This window comes from Oenanthe melanoleuca, chromosome 18, assembly GCF_029582105.1.
Source record: "Oenanthe melanoleuca isolate GR-GAL-2019-014 chromosome 18, OMel1.0, whole genome shotgun sequence".
In the NCBI taxonomy this organism is placed as follows: domain Eukaryota; kingdom Metazoa; phylum Chordata; class Aves; order Passeriformes; family Muscicapidae; genus Oenanthe; species Oenanthe melanoleuca.
This window is the reverse complement of record NC_079351.1, coordinates 6,925,742-6,943,422: the sequence shown is the minus strand read 5'-3', so window position 1 is coordinate 6,943,422 and position 17,681 is coordinate 6,925,742. Positions and strand designations below refer to the sequence as shown.

The window sequence follows — 17,681 nt, the reverse complement described above, 5'->3', positions numbered from 1 at the left end:
CTGTCTTTATTGGGAAGAGTCTGTTACCCTGGCCAGCTGGCACAGAGCTGGGGAGCTCAGCAGGGTGCAGGGGAGATGGGCAGCCCTTCTGCTGGCCAGAGTCACGTCCCTTCTTGGATGTTGTAGTTTGGGAAGAGTGTGGGTACACAGGTGGTAAACCTGCACAAGATTGGTGTTTGTGGAGGTGGCTCCAACCAAGCACGTGGACCTCAGTCTCTATCCCTGGACAGGACGTACCTGGTGTGGGCAGGTGGAGTAGAAGCAGAGCTGCAGCTGCTGCTGGTCCTGTTCCCAAGCCTTGGAGAGCTTCTGCTTTCTGCTGTGCTCCACTGTGCATCTCCTGTTCACATGGATCCCCAAATACCAACATGTTCCTGCTGGTACAGCTGCCTCTTCCCAGCTCTGATTCCCAGTGACTTTTTCTGAGGTTCCTTCTACCAGGAAATTGGAGTCTTCAGCAAACAGCTGAGATTGGGCTGAAGTGCCCCCCTGCTGCCTGTGCTCAAGGCTGTTACCAGTTACCCCAGATCTTCCTGAATTCCCACTGCCACCCTGAAGAGTTCTGGGGTCTGGTTTAAGCTGGGGTGAGTGCACTGGGGAGGTGCCCATGGTGGGAACACAGGTACCAGGCAGACACAGAGGTCATGCTATGCCTCTCTGGGCTTTAAATATTATATCAGAATTGGCAGATGCAACCCAAAGGAATGTTTTGGAGCTGAAGCTTGCTGGGACATGCAGGGAGTTGTGACATATCCCAAGTCCTCTGCTGTGGTCAGAGGGGTGGCTCTGAGGCTCCCTGTGGTATGGAAGCTGGCCTGGATAATCCTCCAGAGACCTGCTCCCTGCTTGCTCTCACCTGTGCAGGTGAAAGGGAAGCTGCTCATGAGGGGAGGCTGCAGAGCTGCTGAAAAACAAGGCTGTCCCAGCAGCCTGGGAACGTGTGCAAGATAGCACATGGGCTTGGTTCAGAGATAAGGCTTGGGCTGGGAAAACAACTATGTGACAATGGGGTGAAGGTTTGCAGTGCACAGGGCTGCGGGCAGGAGACTCCACCTGCCACCTGAGCAGGGACAGGTGGCCAGGTGCCATCTTTATTGCATTTCAGGGTGCTGATGTGCACAGGTGTTGCAAGGAAGTTCGTAGGAAAAGGTGTGGTGGGTGTGCATGGGGACATGGCAAACAGCAGGAGCTGTGGTTTAAAAGATGCCAAGGCAGAACATGGTGCTGGCATGTGTCACACGAGGTGACATGGGGCTGCAGCAGCAGTGGGTGCCTCTCTCTGCTGGTTCCCAGGCAGGAACTCTGTACAGAGGTCTCTGTGCCAGGGGGGCTGCCATGCTTAGCTTAGGGATCCAGCCCTGGCAGAGCTGAGGATGCCTGGAAGTTCCCTCAAAGGGCAACAGAGGAGTGAAAATCCAATTGTTCATGGAAACACGTTCATGGAAATACACATTACTCTGATCCCTGTCCGCCTCCTGCGTGTCTCCCTGTGCTGTCACTCAGCGTTCCATCCAGAGTGTCCCACTGTGCTTCACAGCCCTCCCTCTGCACGGGCAAAGCTCCAGCCCTCCGGCACAGCCGCTGTGACCAGGGGACAGTCACCGGGTGTCACTTTAGGAGTGCGTCTGGCCTGGAGCCCTGCCCCGCCTCTGGGCACAGCGGCACCGCCTCTTTTTCTTCTGCGCTCCTCAGTTTCTGTTTCCCCGGCTTCTGGCGCCGATCTCGGCGCAGCATGGCATCACCCATCGCGCAGAAGCTGGAGGAGAAGCTGGTGTGCTCCATCTGCCTGGAGCTGTTCCGGGTGCCCGTCACTTTGCCGTGCGGCCACAACTTCTGCAAGCGCTGCATCAGCAACCACTGGGACAAGCAAAAGCAGGCGGCGGCCGGGAGCTGCACCTGCCCCGAGTGCCGCAGGGGCTTCGGGCGGTGCCCGGAGCTGGAGAAGAATGTCATCCTGGACAGCGTGGTGGAGCTGGCTCGGGACAGCGACGCGCGGGGCTCGGCCGCGGGCCGGTGCGAGGTGGCCCCGGGCGAGCTGTGCCGGCAGCACGGGCGGCCGCTGGAGCTGTACTGCCAGGACGAGCGGCGCTGCATCTGCTGCATCTGCACCGTGCGGGACTGCCAGCGCCACCGGCGGGTGCTCTTCGAGGAGGAACGAGCCAAAAAGCAGGTGGGTGACTGAGGTTCTCAGACCTCCAGGTGCTCTGTGGCACCTACTCCGTGCTCTTGGCTCCTACTTCGTCAGGTTGTCTTCTAAACAAGCAAAGCAGCTAATAGTTAAAAAGGTTATTTATTACAAAGCACATCTTATTACAAAGCACATCAGTCTCAAAAGGCAAGCAGACAAGCAATAGCAAATGCAGTGGCAATAAGCGAATGTCTAGAAGACGCATGGCTAAAAGTAACAACTCTCCCCAATACAAACTCTTATACAGGATTTTTCCAACAAGCTCAAACCACCACTCCTTAACCTATTAGAATTCTAGTTTCTTAGCACACCAGGTTATGTATACCACTACTCATACAATCTATCTTGTTCTATCTGAAAAATGTAAGCAATATTCTTACTATAGCTCTATTATGTCTATGTCCTGTCTACCACTGTGGGCCTGGAAGCCTCCACTGAAGATATCAGTATGTTTCAACCTTCACTAGAACACACTCTGCTACTCTGGCATTTGGAACCTTTCACTTACTAAAAGCATTAGAACTCACCCTAAAATTACTAACTTACTTCTACTTAAATATCTACTTTATGTGTGAGAAGCTTAATATATTTCAATCCATCCAAAAGCTTTAATTCTATCCCTGCACTCTGATTTCTCTCTGAAGAATTCAGAGAGACCCCTGACTCACTGACTCCAACAGGTGACAGGGCTGGGGCGATGGGAGAACAGGGATGTTGTCACAGCTCAGGCACACTTGAATCCACTTCCACTGCCCCGTGTCCTGCTGCAGGGGTGTGATGTCCCTCTGTGTGCCACACTGCCCAGCCTCAGCAGGGAGGTGTCACCAGTGCCCAGCTGCTCCCTGGTGTTGTCAGGAGCAGCAGTGAGCTGGGGAAATCCAGCAAGATGAACGGTGCCATATATGTTATTCTCTGATCTAGAGGAAACAGCTAAAAAAAGGTGAAAGGCAGTACAAAAAATCACTTCTGTTAACACTCTGTGGTATCCTGACACAGAGTTGCCTTCCCAAGCTGCCTCCTTCCCTGTTAGCCTTGTCCTGCAGCACTGACAGAGTCCTGGGGGCTGGGTGGGCAGCATTGGGCTGTTCACAGGATGTGCAACTAGACACAACTGGGAGAAATGACTGAATACGAAACCTGGTGCTCTGGGCTACTTGGGGGTGTTAGTCATAGGTTGAACTCGATGATCTTGGAGGTCTTTTCCAACTATATTCTATGTTGGTGCCTCTGTTCACAGACCATTTTGAAAGAATCCCTGGAAAAAGCCCAGGAGGAATCAGAGAGGATTGAGCTGGCAATGAAGGAGCTGGAGTTGCAAACACTGAGCATCGAGGTAATGCTGCAGCCTCCCTGTGCTGGCCTGTGGGTGGGAGCACGCTGGTTCTCATGGCTCTTCCTGCCCAGGACTGCTCTGAGATCAAAGCTGGGATTCAGAGCAAATTCACCCACCTGAGGACAGCTCTGGAGGATCTCCAGCATCAGACCATGGCCAGGATTGAGCAGGAGAAGGGGGCAGCACTGGAGCATGTGGACAAGAACTGGAACCTGTGTAAGGATCGCCTGGATGTGCTTGGCCAGCACAGGGAGAGGGCTCAGAGCCTGCTGGCCTGCCCTGACCACAGGACCTTCCTCCAGGTAGCACTCTGCACTGTATCCTTGCTTGCACCCTTTTGATGACAGCAGAATCGTGTTCAACCCATTCCCACTGGGAATGCCTCCTCAGTCTGGCTCAGGGATGTGATGGGGCTACAGGGAAGAGCTGGTTTTGGGGGTCCCTGTACAGCTGTGTGGGCAATGCTGGGATGCCCCTGTTGCCCACTGAAGAGACACTGAGTGCAAATGGGTGTGCACAATCCTCCAGACTGGTGCATGGTGTCTGTGTGTCTGTCTGCAGGAGTTCCCCCTGCTCCCACCTCTGGAGAGCCCAGAGGTGCTGGTGCCCGTGGAGTTTGATGTGGCTGCTGTGATCAAGCCCATCTCTGAGATCCTCACCAGCATCTCCAGGCTCCTGCTGGAGGACCTGCCCGGCTCTGTGGCCCCCAAAGCCCCAGACCCCACTGGCCAAGGTAACCCTCCTGCTCTCAGGGGTACTTTGAAGGGCTCTGAGTCATCCTGAAGATGAGCCTGGCCTGTGTTACTGCTGGGGACACAGCTGCTGGGCACAGGGGTTTGGGATGGGACACATTTACTGTTCAACAGATAAAGTGGGATGAGCTGGGTGGCCTCCCTGTGGCCCCTCCTTGCTGGGAATGCTGAACCATGGTGGCACATGACTCAAAATGCCTGTTCCCATCCTCCACAGGCCCAGTGCATCCCCAGGAGCTGGTGGTGAAGGCTGTGGCCCCTCTCCCCAGGTGCCAGCTCCGAGCTGAGCTTCTGAAGGGTAAGGAGCACAGGGGCCCTGGAGGGACAGCAGCTCATTGGGGTCCCCAGAAGGAAGAGATGTCACCAAGCCAGGCTCCTTCCTGGGAGTGGGGCTCCTTCCCTGGTTCTTCCAATGTGTCTCCCTAAATGCAGAGAAGGGTGGTGTAGGGACAGGATGGATGGATTGGGATGGGAAAGGACTCATTAGAGGGATTAGCAGCAGCAGGAATTTCTTTCCCATGGAACTGAGGCTGTCTGATACTGGATCAGTCACTGTCCTGCATGACATAGCCCCAGTCCAGAGCCCTGCCTGCAATCATTGCCCTCTATCCAGGGATATGGCCTGAGCATTCCTATCCCTTCACAGGCCCATCCCTCTCCTGCTTTTAGGAAACTCCTCTGTGCTCCTCTTCCCATCTCCTCCCTGTTGGGAAGAGGGTTGGTGTGTCACTCTTGCTGAGGAGGCAATCACTGCCTATGGGACCTGTAGGAATTCCCTCCATCAGGCCCCACAGAACATTCTTATGGTTATTAATGGGACCCCCCTGTTATTTATGGGCAGCAGGCAGGAGCCCAGCCAGCTGCCAGGCCCAGGTGTTGGGGGAGGAAGGTGAGATGCTGGTGGCCATGGCAGGAGCTATCACAGCCTGTGCAGAGGAGAGTAACTCCCTGCAATACCATATTTGCTCACTTAACACCTGGCTTTCTCCCACTCTCCCAACCCACACTGGTAATTTTGCTCTTAAAACCAAGCGCATCCCTGCCAAAATGGCCACAGAGCCACTGTAGTCACAATGGCCACTTGGTTGTGAGCTGGGTTGTGCAGACTGTGCAAAGCATCGTGTCTAATGCCTCAACAGCTGTTTCTGGGCTTTTCCATTCCCTCTAGGGCAGCTATTGCATCCTCCCCTCTCCCCTTCCCTCCCAAACAACCTTCCATTTTGGGAGCCAGCCCTACAGAATTTAGGGCATTAAGGGAGGGCACAAAGGTCAGATGAATCACTTCAGCCCCATCCATGCCCTCGCTCTCCCCAGACCACCGCAACCTGACCTTCGATCCCCAGACAGCCAACAAGTACCTGCAGCTGTCCCGGGGAGCCCGGAGAGCCAAGCACAGTCCTGCTGCTGTCCCTGGCCAGGAGCAGGGCCCTCGCTTCCAGCCCTGGCAGGTGCTGTGCACGCAGGGCTACGGCCCTGGCCACCACTACTGGGAGGTGAAGATCTCCAGCCACTCTGTCATCCTGGGGGTCACCTACCAGGGGCTCCCCCGGGAGCAGCAGCAGCACCACAGGTTCAACATCGGGCTGGATGGGGGCTCCTGGGGGCTGCAGGTGAGGGAGGATTGTTACCTGGCCTGGCACAAGGGCCAGGCTGAGAAAATCCAGGAGCAGCTCTACAAGAACCTGGGGGTCAGCCTGGATTATGGCAAGGGGCTCCTCTCCTTCTACGGCCTCGGGGAGAGGACAAAGCTCATCCACTCCTTCCACGGTGTCTTCACTGAGCCCCTGTACCCCGTGTTTTGGCTGTGTGAGGGGAGAGTGGTGACACTGTGCCACCACACTGAGCCATAGCCAGGCTGGTGCCATAGTGCAGCTGCAGCTGAGGCTGTCATGGTACAGTGGGAGCTCAGTGCTGAGGCAGGTGAGGAGTGCAGTGTTTTAACAAGAGCTGATGGGGACAGACATGTAAATTAACCTGTTTGATTTGCATGTGCAAGTATCACTAGGGACACATGGCAGGGCTGGGGCTCACCGTGGGTGCCCCTGTCCCTGCAGACAGAGCAAGGGAAGGGGGGATAAGGAAGGTGAAAAAATGACATTGTCCTCTTTCTTCTATCCCTGCCAAACTTCCTGAACTTGGGGAAGGTTTGGGATGAGGGGGACCCCAGAGGAAGGTGCTGCTGCCACAGGGTTCTCTGAAACTATTCAGAGGCACCTCTGTGCTCACACAGTCTCACATGCAGGCAGGTCCTGCTTCCCCCAGCCCCTTCTTGGTTTCCTCTTGTGGTTTTCAGGCCTGGCAGAGCATCTTCTCAGGGTTCTACGCTGCAGCTCTCTGTACAATGCTGCTTTTTCCAATAAAGCTTTATTTTTTTGCTGGTTTGACCTTGCTGCTGTTGGGAGATGTGGGACCCAGCAGCACTGGGGATGGGGGGCAGCTGAGTACCCCTGTTCTCACAGCCATCCCTGCAGGGCCCCATCCTGTCCCTCTGTGTCCCTATGGGGCCTATGAACAACCCCTGGAGTGACAGCTGGCAGCAGAGCCAGAAGGTGCTTTATTTACTGTAGCCTGTGATAAGGAAACCTGGTTTCCTACTGCTCTGCTCCAAGGTTGATTTGACATAGAAGAAAATCTAAAGTTTTCATTGATGTTTTTCCAAGAGTGAGACCACAAGTCCAATGTTTCCTCTGGCTCCTGTGGGAGTGCTGGTGAGGATTAACGGGGTGAAACTGGGCACTGGGTTCAAAGGTGCTGGGGATGTGAATGCCTGGGGAGTGAATCACATCATTTTTTTTTCTTTGGGGACAAAAGGCTTAAAAGGATCAATCCCCTTCTTCAAGAACAGATGTTATTTGTCTTGTGCTTCCTGCTTCTCTCGACACCTCCCTGCTCCTCCCAGCCCTGGCCTTGGTTGAGGCCTTGGGCCAGCATGCACCTGGGAACTTATCCAAGTCAAAAAATTGCCTGTGTATCCTGCACAGAAGGGGTCCAGAGATCTCATCAGGCAGATCTTCACTCTAAAAGCATGTCAGGGTCTTCCATTCCTCTCTAGTGCCAGCCAGTCCTGCCAGACCCCAGAGGAAGAGGGGACAGTGGCTGAGCCAGCACTGCAGCCCTTTTTGGCCATGGGGAGGGCTGGCAGGAAAGCACCTGCACCTGGGCACTGGGGGGGCTCAGGACCTTCCATGCGGCCCCAGGGCAGGGAGCAGTGGAGTAGCAGCAGGTCCTAAAGGCAGAAGGAATGCCCAAGGGGAGCAGCAGATCCTTGGGAGGGGGATTGGAATGGGCCGGCACCAGCTTCCCCGGATGGGAGATCTGGGGAAGGTCAGCAGCTTCCCTTCGGAGCAGTAGAACGCTGGGGAGAGTTCAGATCCCAGTGGGGCAGATCCTTTAGGAGGTGGCAGACCCTGCATGGGGGCAGGGTGACATCTTCCGGGGCTGATGCCAGGCAGAGGGACCAGATGGGAGCAGATCCCATTTGGGGTGAGACCCTTCCCAGGAGGGCGGGTGCCCCGGGACCATGTGCCGGGGTTGATGCTGTGGCTCGGTGCCCCCAGCACCAAATTTTGCTGAATATCGAGACTTTTGTTTCTGGTTTCCAGCGGCGGGGAGCGGAGCCCGGTTGCGGCGGCGGGAGGCGGAGCGGGCGGGCGGGGCGCGGTGCCCCCGCCTCCGCCGGGGCTGCGAGCGGGGCCGGGGCCGCTCGGGGCGCTCAGGGATGGATGCCGCGCCCGGGAGCGCCCCGCCGTCCTGCGGCGCGCTGCGGCTGCCCGAGGGTCCGCTGGGCTGCCCCATCTGCCTGGACGTGCTGCGGGACCCGGTGACGGTGCCGTGCGGACACAACTTCTGCCAGGGCTGCTTGCAGGCGCTCCGCCAGCGGCCGGGCCCCCCCGACGGCGCTGGGGCGGGCGGGGCCGCCCGCTGCCCGCTGTGCCAGGAGCCCGTCCCCGCGGGGCTGCGGCTCTGCAAGAACCGCGCCCTGTGCGAGCTCCTGCCGCTGCTGGCGTCCCCATCGTCCCCATCGCCCCCGGCCGCCGCGTCCCCGATGGCGCCGGGAGCCGAGGAGGAGGATGCGGCGGGGGAGGAAGGCGCGGCCGTGCTGTGCGACGTGTGCCCGCCCGAGTCCCGGCTGCCGGCGGAGCGGTCGTGCCTGGTGTGCCTGGCGTCCTTCTGCGGGGCGCACCTGGAGCCGCACCGGCGCGCCCCGGCTTTCCGCGCACACCGCCTGGTGGCCCCGCTGCGCCGGCTGGAGGAAGGGCTGTGCCCCCGGCACCTGCAGCCCCTGGACGGCTTCTGCCGCACGGAGCAGAGCTGCGTCTGCTCCCGCTGCCGCGCCCACGAGCACCGCGCCCACGACGTGGTGCCCCTCGAGCAGGAGCGAGAGCACAAGCAGGTGCGTGGGGCGGGGAGGGTGGGATGAGGTGCGGCATCCCTCGGAGGGGTTCATCCCGCACCCCCGTCCCCACGGGGAGCCCGGTCCCCACGCGGGGTGTGTGCAGGTGCAGCGCTGCTGGGATGCCATGTGGAGGGGGTGCTGTACTCTCACCCGCTCGGGGGATTCCACCCCAACATACGGACAGGGCTCTGCGCTATCAGGGAACCCCCGGGATTGGCACAGGATGGGCAGCTGGGGACGGGTATCGAGGCAGAGCCGCTGCCGAGGCATCCCGTGGGGAGTCTTCCCGAGCTCGGAATGCCGTGGGTGTCGGGCTGGGCCGAGGCTGCCCAGGACACCCCACAGCGGCCGCCCCCGCGCTCCTGGGGCTCCGTCTGGTTCCCACAGCTCCACCGAAGCGGTTTTTCTGGCCGCGCTGGCAGCCGGCCCGCTCCCGCTCCCGCTCCCCCAGCCCTTTGTGTCCTGCCGTTCTGGCAGCGGGGGTTTTTCCATCACTCCCATTCCCAGATGTGACTGAGTCACCTCCTAAACTCACACCCTCGAGCCTTCCCATAGCCGGGGCTCCAGTCCCGAGGTGGTGCTGCCTGGTGGCACTGCTGCTTTGAAAGTGTGGGGCCCCTGTGGGGCTGCAGGCAGAGAGAGGGGAACCTGTGAGGCTGTCGGTGTGGTGGCATCTCGCATGGCCATGAGGCATTTGGAGACCTTGGGAAAGTTTGCCTTTTCCAAGGAGGAGCCCAGCCCCAAGCCAGGTCCCACTCCTGATGGACTGCTAGGAAAACCCTTTTATCGGCATTATTAGTCATGGGGTGCCTTAAAATAGAAAGTGTGCGTAATCCCAGCCCCGAGGAGCTGTCAGACCTCGGCAGGCGCTGCTGAATGTCGCCCCGGGCCACCGCCCTGGCTGCGGGCTGGGATGGACACGGGGAAATCACCTGTCCCTGCTCTAGGGGCACAAGCACTGCAGGGAGCAGGGCAGGGCTGAGCATCAGCAGGGAGGTGCTGTGGCTGGGGAGTGCCCTGCTGGCTCCCGAGGGACCTGCCCTCGTGATGGGCAATGGCTGAGCCAACAATAGCGTCTCAGGAAACGCCGTGTTCGGAAGGTGCTTCCTTTGCAGCCCGTGCTCCGGAGCTGCTGTGCTTTGCTCCTAAACACAAACCTCCAGGGGACTCTCTGCTGAGTTTCTGAGTGTTCCAGACATGCCTTTCAGCTTTTGCACCAAACCCAGGTGGATTTTTCCCAGCCCTAGGTGCTCGCTAAGAGCACTCCCTTTGCTGCAATCACTGCCTGATGGGTTTGCTTTCAGATTCCTGTTTTGCATGGTTTCCACTGGGACCAGGGTGGGGAACATGGAGCTGGACATGACCCTTTCGCTTTCCAGCTGAGTGAGAAGGGAAGTTTGCATGTTGGATGTTGCAGGGAAGGAAAACAGGCAAACAACTCGTGGTTCCCCTTGTATCCTTCACCCAAAGCGAGGTCACGGTCAGAAAGGGTCTGTGGGTTGTGCTTAGGGACAGGCTGAATGCCCGATGGCTCCAGTGGGATGGGGGGTAAAGCTCAGTGTTTGTCCTTCATTCTGCAGGCCCAACAAGCCAAATTCCTCAGCGATGTGGAGAATGAGTTGGAGGAGCTGGCAGTCACCATTACCCAGGCCAAGAAGATGGTGGAGCTCATTAAGGTGACTCTGCTGGGCTGGGGGTGGAGGAGAAGGGGCTGTGAGATTTTGGAGTGTAGAGATGATGCTCACAGGAGCAACATGAAACAATGGTGATCCTGGCAGAGATCCCTGAGGGTTTATTCTCCTCATCTCTGCTAACACTCATGGCATCTCTGGTTGCTTTAGTTTTTAACATGGAAGAAGGAATAGGGCAAGGGCTGTGCCAGGGAGTCCTCTGGCTCTTGCACCTTCTCTCCCCAGGCTCAGGAGGGTTGTCCCCTTTGGCTCTTGTGCAAACCTGTCACTTTCCTGCTTGGGGACACCAAATGTGGTGCAGCAGTAAGTGGCAGTGCCCAGCCAGGTCCCTTGACAGCTGTGCTGTGATCTGAGCTCTTGGGTGAAGGGGGTGATGGAGCCAGGGGGATTCCACAAAGCTGAGAACTGGGTGCTGGGCGGGGCACACCGTCCTGTGGGGCTGACCCCTCTCTCCCTGCCAGGGTGCTGCCACAAAGGAGAGGGAAAGGGTGGAGAAGCTCTTTGCAGAGGCCTCTGAGGTGCTGGCGACCTTCCAGAAGGAGGTGATGGGGTTCCTGGAGGACGGGGAGCGCTCCATGCTGGGGGAGGCCGAGGCCGATCTCCGCTGGAAGGAGGAGAGACGAGCCAAGCTGGCACAGGGCAAGCAGAACCTGCAGAACGTCCCCAGCACCGACACCATCTACTTCCTCCAGGTAGGGTGGCAAGAAGGAGCTGACAGTGTTGTGTTTTGGGGTTTTGTCCCATTTCCCATGGAGCTGGGGGCCAGGAACCCTGGGATGTGCAGGCTGCAGTCTCACTCCTGTTCACACAGTCATCTTCCCTCTCCTCTCCAGGGGGATGTGCAGCCAAGATTTTCCCCTCCACTGCCCCCACCTCTGTGTCCTGTCTGTGACTCAGGAGAGGCTGATGTGCTGCCCAGAGTGGGTACCTGGGTGTGGGGGAGAGCAAAAGTTTGGGATGCCCCAACTGCCTCCTCAGCATCCCCCCCCACTCCCTGACAGCCCAGCTGTTAGAGGAGACATTTTAGGGAGGAGATGCTGCTCCATGTGAGGTAGGCATGGTCTGAGTCTGGGTTTGAAAGGGAGTGAAGAGAAGGTGCCAGGAACACGTGGCTGGGAAAGTGCTCTCCTCCCTTATGCTGTCCTTGGGCCAAGTCCTGAGAGCTGCCAGATCCCAAATCCTCCAGGGCCGGGTGGGGTTGTGGAACAAGAGACAATTTTGGCTTGTTTGAAACCTCCTGAAACTCTGTCTTTTTTGGCTCAGGAATTTCAGGCCTTGAAAGTAGCCTTGGAAGAAAACCTCTCTCCACCTTTGAGCTTCCAGAAAGAACTGAACTTCACCAAGTGCACCCAAGCCGTGGGTGCCATGAAGGATGTGCTGTCCACTGCCTGCAAAAACCAGTGGAACCACTTGCAGGGGAAAGGAGTTGATGGATTGAATTGCCAAGAGATGGAGGAAGGTTTGTGTTCACCTGTCTGCTCTGCCTGGATGGTTCCCTGTCCCTTTCCCTCTTCCCTGTGTGGGTGGAAGGTGGCTGCAGGCTCCATGGCCCCTGTGAGTGCTCACCTCTGTCCTTCCAGCCCTGGAAGCTGCTCAGCACGGGTTCCCTGCACGTTGCACAATCCTTGTCTGGGCTTACGCCTCTTTGAGGTTTTGTGAAATTTTCCACGGAGACTGGAGACTGGAGAGGCAACAAACAGCCTGGGAGTTAGGCAGGGCCCTGTGGGAGGGGGCAAGTGGCCAAAGTGGCCTCCTGTGAAAGGGGACTCTTCTTCCCAGGACAGACAGTCCTCCTCACAGGGCAGGCTGTGGGCTCCCAAACATGCCAGGGTTAGAGAGCTGATGTGGCAGCTCTCTCCCATGCTGTCTCATTTAACCTGAACTCTCTCCTTTCTCAATTTCTTGGATGCCCATGGGAATTGCAGCCAGTTCCCTGCCCTGCTGCCCACCTCCCTGGGGTGACAGAAGTGATGTCTGTCCTTTCCTGTGTGGGATGTGCAGGGGAGGTTGCCATCAGGAGCAGGGGACAATGCTCCAGTGCCCCTCTTGATGATGGTTTGGCTCCTTTGCTGATGCAAACCCTTCTGTCCCTGTCTCTGCAGCTTTGGCTGAATCCCGATTTCCAGACAAGTCAAACAATCCTGCCTGCCTGGAGCACCGTGACTATTTCCTGAAATGTAAGCAGGGGACTTTTGCTGTGGTGGTTGTTGCTAAGGCCCATCTTCCCTTTCCTCCCTCCTTCCCACCCGCCTGGCAGCGCTGGTCCAGCAGCTGTGGGAGTGCTGCCACCAACAGAGGAAATATTGCTTGGCTACCAGGGAAGCCTCCTGGCTTTCCTGACAACAGTCACAGCCTGGTTAGGTGATGGTTTTTTTCCCTTGTCTGTGGTTCTGCTGGCCCAGCTGCCCCAGCAGGGCTGAAGGTGTCCTGTGTAATTCCTGCTGCCTTCCAGCCCTTGACAAAATGGATCCTCTTTAAATTAGATCAGAGTTTGTGCATCTGCCCTTTTTGCTGCAGGACTCTGGGCTGGTGAGAGTTGTCTGCAGCAGCAGAATGACAGGGATCAGACAGTGGTGGAGCAGAGTGAGGCAGGAGAGGCTGAGGCTGGAGGGTCCAGGGCTGGGCTGGAGCTCCCACACCCCACCTGTGTGTCCAGCCTGACAGGGGATATGGGGTCAGGCTGGGACATGCTCAGAATGCAATGCAGTTCACAGTGATCCATGTCCAGGGTTGTTCCCTTGGGCATCCCCTGTGTTTGGGATCCATCAGTGGTCCTCACATGGCCAATGGCCCCACTTGCTGTTTGTAGCTGTGGCATACCTGGCTGTTCTCTCTTCTTGGAGTCTCTCTACACTGCATTTATCTGTGGTTGCCTGAAACAGGCTTTTATGTGAGATTTTCTTACCACCACTCTGTCAGGTGGATTCTCCAATGTCTGGTATCACAGCTGAGCTCATCAAGCAGCCCCTCTGCTCTCTCCTCTGCCCAGTTCCCTGTATTCATCCTGCTTGTGGGAGTGTCAGCTCATTCAGCCTTTCATCCTCATTGACTGAAATTTGCCATGGGATTAAAAGTGAGGGGACAGAGTGATGGGAAAGGTCAGAAAGGGTAATGTTCATCATCAAAGGCTGAGGCAGGGAGGATTTCTTCTGGATGCTCACTTCTCCCTCTTGCCCCACACAGTTGCCTTCATCATCGACCTGGACAGCGACACAGCCGACAAGTTCATCCAGCTGTTCGGCACCAAGGGGGCCAAGCGGGTGCTGTGCCCCATCCCCTACCCGGAGAGCCCCACCCGCTTCATCAACTGCGAGCAGGTGCTGGGGCTGAACCTCATGAACAGGGGCAACTACTACTGGGAGGTGGAGCTGATCGACGGCTGGGTGAGCATCGGGGTCATCGCCGAGGACTTCGACCCGCGCGAGGCCTACAGCCAGGGGCGGCTGGGCAGGAACGACAGGTCCTGCTGCCTGCAGTGGAACGGCCAGAACTACGTGGCCTGGTTCGGGGGCTTCGAGCGCAGCGTCCAGCAGCCCTTCTTCCACACCATCGGCGTCTTCCTGGAGTACTCCGAAAAGGCCCTGACCTTCTACGGGGTCAAGGACTCCAAAATGACCTGCCTGCAGCAGCTCAAGGTCTGCCCTTCCGCCAAGGGGAAGCTTGACCCGTTCCAGAGCAAGATCAACAGGCAGTTTGGCTCTCTTTTCTCGTGCAGGCTGAAGCCAGCCTTCTTCCTGGAGAGCGTGGACGCCCACCTGCAGATCGGGCCGCTGAAGAAGGACTGTGTGTCGGTGCTGAAGCGCCGCTGACCGCCCGGGGACAGGGGCGCCCACAGAGTCTCTCCTGGAGATGACTGCCGCCTCTCCCTGGTAGCCCTGTGTGTCTCTGTGGCAGCCCTCCCTCCTCTCTGCGCTGCTGGGACCCGGGGCTGGCTGAAGCCTCCTGTTGGGGCTGGGTCTGAGTGCCGGCTCTGCCACTGAGGGAGCTTGGGCACGTCCCTGTGCTGCTCCCTGCCCCTCAGCTTCCCTTTCTGGACATCAGGGACTGCAACAACCTTTCTTGGTAAAGTGTGCTGCTCAGAAGTGCCACATGGGTTTGGAGCTGTGCCTTGGCCACCTGCCCAGTCCCTCTCCTTCACCTCTGCTCGCTCTGCCCCAGCAGCTTGTGCAGATGCTTTGTGCCTTATCTCAGGCTCTGTTGCTGATGCTTTTTTAAGTGATGCTTCATCAACACCTTCTTGCATGCTCCTCACAAAGTGCCTTTGATGGAGCAAGCCCTGTGTGGACCAGGTGAACCCCCAAGGCAGACGTGGTCACTTCCCTGGTGCCACATCATCGCTGTGCCCTGGCATGGGAGAGGTGGGGCTCCAGGGAGGGGGATGTGGAGGAGCCTGCCTGGGTGCTGGGGTGATGCTGGGGTGATGCAGCACCTCTCCTTGCAGGGCTGCCCACCCATTAGTGCTGCAAATGTGAAACAAATCTCCACCCAGCTGGGAAAGGGAGAAACCTCCTGCAGCACCACTATTCCCACCTGCACATGGGGAAGGGAACAGCACAAGCCAAGTTTTGAGGATGTGCTTTAAGTAAACACATTCTTTGGTAACTCTTAGCAAAGCTTTACAGCCAAATTTTCCCCCATGTTTTTGATGACACTGCTGTTCTGGGGGATTTTAGTACTGTTAAACCAGCAGCTCTTCAAGAACCCTGGGCACACTTGAGCTGAAAATCTTCCTCTTAGCTTAGAGATTTTTAAGTGACAGAGGTGCTGTGAATATATCCCAGAGATAAATGGTCTGGTTTAGTGTTCTACGGACAGCTGTGAGTGCCTTGATAAAGCTGCAGCATCAGTCAGCTACTAAATGACCCTTTAGAGTCTGGGAATAAGTAACAATTAACAAAAACTACTCTCAAGCCGAGAGGGAACACTAGTCCCTTCAGGAAAGGTGGAAACTCGAGGCTGAGAGACAAAACTGCCAGTTCACATGTCATAAGGGAGCTTTTTCAGGAGGAAAACACAGAAATACTGCCTGTGAGGGCAGCACAGAGCAGCCCCTGTCTCAGCACAGCGTGCCTTTCCACAAGTTTATTTTTTCTGGGGTTATTTTGCTACCTACCTCCCAAAGCTTGCTTTATAGAACCATGGTGCTGTGTCATATACACCTGGAGAAAAAATACAGAGGGTCAGGTCCTTCACTGGCATGAGTGAGTCAGGGATGATGCAACAACCGTCAGCAGGGATAATAAACAGCCCATTTAGCTAAATATATGATTTTTTTTTTTTTCCCCAAAGGATAAGCTGGAAATCATAGTGCTATATTCAAGTAAAGCAAAGGGAAAAATGTGAACATAAATAAAAGGCAGGCACAAAGCTGGGAGGTTTGAAGTTACATATAAAGCCACGTTTACATGCTGAGGCTTTGCTGTCGCTCCTTCGCCAGCACTGCCAATTTCTGCTGGTGCAGAAAGAGCTGCCAGCGCCCTGAAAATTAGGATATTTGAGTGGATGAAGGGTCTGAACACAGCCATTCTTCCCCAGGGCAAGGCTGGTGAGTCAGTTTGGGAAGGGGCTTGCTGGGATCTGTCTGCAAATTCCTCCTCCTCCTCCTGCCCTGCATGAGGTGACTCCTGCACTGCTGCGAGCAGTGGGAAAAGGAACAGTAGGTCTTGCAGAGTGAAATCTCCAGCTGAAATCTTGGCCTTTCCTGGCTGGTGGGAATGCTGCCCAGACTTCTGTCCGGATGGGAATTCATTCCCTGCATCCTGAGCTGCAAACCCTCTTTGTTTGGCTGGCGCCAGCGGCCCCTGCAGGGCCCGGCCCTTGCACGAGATGTCAGCAGTGACACAGAGCAGGCATCGCTGCTGTGCACAGCAGAGCCTGGTGCCAGCAGCTCCTGATGGAATGGGGAAGGTGGGGCTGTGCCACAGCCTGTGCTTGGGGAGGAGGAGGAGGAGGAAGGGAAGGAACCTTCATCTCTGCAGGAAGAGATCTCCCATGTGGCCCCACTCGGCGCCCTCAATCTCATTGATTCAGGCTAAGCTCCCACAGTTTCAGCGAGGAGTTCTGCCAGAGTAAACAGCAGATCTGGGTCTTTGCCCTGTCTCGTCTCACTGTGGGTGGATTGATTGCTCCGAGGGGAAAGCCAGGCTGGAGCCATGCATCCCACCCTTCTCCACTTTCCCAATGCACTGACACAAACCTCTGACCTCCTTCAGGGCTTGGCGGGCTCAGAGATCTCCCTTTCCACCCTGTCACCACGTGGGAGCAGCTCAGGAGCTGCTGGGGTGTCTGGGCATGGTGTGTGGCTGTGCTGCTGCTTTGGGTGGATTCATGGATGCAGCTCCATGAGGAGCATCTGGGGATGCTGCAGTTGAGAAGTGCTGCCCAACCTTCTCTTTCCTGCTGCTTGCTTCTATCCTGGCTGGGAGTGCTAAAAACCCTCCTGGTTTAGGGATGATTTACAATAGGAGCAATCCCCTCAGGTCAGAGTTTGCTCTGTGCTGTTGTAATTTGGGCTGTAAACTGGAGCTGTCAGGGAATGTGCACTGCACCAGCTCTGGATCCCTGATTTTGCTGTAAACAAAGGGTTAAATGCAGGATGAGATGAGTTAAGATGGTTTGATAGCACTTGGCAATTTAAACAGCCTTTCCTTGTTCCCTTGGGTTATTTCTGCTGTCACAGAGTGTTCCTCTTTTTAATTAGAATTTTTTAAATACAGTAACTGTAGGGTGTTTTACAGTGTGTGAAAAAACTGTAACAGAATAATATAATGGTGTTAGAGACTATGATTTGTTCATTAAATATGATACAGTCATTGGCTTGAGTTGTGTTTCTTTTAAATACCAAACCATTTGAATTGTCCCATTATCTCATGTTTACTTTTCTGTGTCCTGTGCATCTGGTATAAAATAACACAGATTTTATTTTCCAAGTGTGTCCAAGGGAATTCTGCCACATACACATTTTTATTGCAAAATGAGCGGAAGAACCTTAAAATCCAATAATAATTGTCAGCCCTGGGCAATTCAAAACAATGAATTGTCTCAGTTCTCTCTTCTATGTCTGTCCAAATGAAAAAAAGATTATCAGATTAGGTATTTTTTTCTTAGCATTTTCAAGTTTTGGAGTATAAATTTCCAAGGTTTTCTGTGTGATGAGGAGGTCTAGAGCTTCACACACACACTAGTAATTACAGCAGCATCTTTTTAAAGTGAAGGCTGCTTTTCTTAATCCCAAATGTCAGCTGGAGTTAGGATAAAAATGTTTTTTGGTGAGCCTTAGTTCATGTGAGGTGCCAATGCTCCATCTGGGCCGAGTGGATTC

General features: G+C 55.9%; 2 protein-coding genes across 2 annotated transcripts; both read left to right on the top strand.

Annotated features, from left to right (window-relative positions):
* Positions 1–79: 79 nt before the first annotated feature.
* On the top strand, positions 80–6,657 carry TRIM65 (tripartite motif containing 65). Its single transcript, XM_056505845.1, has 6 exons — positions 80–2,170; positions 3,426–3,521; positions 3,593–3,823; positions 4,083–4,254; positions 4,491–4,571; positions 5,588–6,657. Exons 1-6 carry the CDS (start codon positions 1,733–1,735, stop codon positions 6,121–6,123), a joined length of 1,554 nt encoding a protein of 517 aa, XP_056361820.1. The 5' UTR covers positions 80–1,732; the 3' UTR covers positions 6,124–6,657.
* A 1,305-nt stretch (positions 6,658–7,962) lies between these two features.
* Positions 7,963–17,172, top strand: TRIM47 (tripartite motif containing 47). The gene is made up of 6 exons (XM_056505844.1): positions 7,963–8,666; positions 10,250–10,345; positions 10,822–11,052; positions 11,624–11,819; positions 12,463–12,537; positions 13,544–17,172. Exons 1-6 carry the CDS (start codon positions 7,992–7,994, stop codon positions 14,167–14,169), a joined length of 1,899 nt encoding a protein of 632 aa, XP_056361819.1. The 5' UTR covers positions 7,963–7,991; the 3' UTR covers positions 14,170–17,172.
* Positions 17,173–17,681: the final 509 nt, after the last annotated feature.

Bases quoted from the DNA above. Each gene is read 5' to 3' on its own strand.
- TRIM65 (XM_056505845.1), top strand. From the start codon at position 1,733: ATGGCATCACCCATCGCGCAGAAGCTGGAGGAGAAGCTGGTGTGCTCC. The intron at 4,255-4,490 runs GTAACCCTCCTG...CATCCTCCACAG, and splicing joins CCCAGACCCCACTGGCCAAG to GCCCAGTGCATCCCCAGGAG. The intron at 4,572-5,587 runs GTAAGGAGCACA...CGCTCTCCCCAG, and splicing joins CCGAGCTGAGCTTCTGAAGG to ACCACCGCAACCTGACCTTC.
- TRIM47 (XM_056505844.1), top strand. From the start codon at position 7,992: ATGGATGCCGCGCCCGGGAGCGCCCCGCCGTCCTGCGGCGCGCTGCGG. The intron at 8,667-10,249 runs GTGCGTGGGGCG...TTCATTCTGCAG, and splicing joins AGGAGCGAGAGCACAAGCAG to GCCCAACAAGCCAAATTCCT. The intron at 11,053-11,623 runs GTAGGGTGGCAA...TTTTTGGCTCAG, and splicing joins ACACCATCTACTTCCTCCAG to GAATTTCAGGCCTTGAAAGT.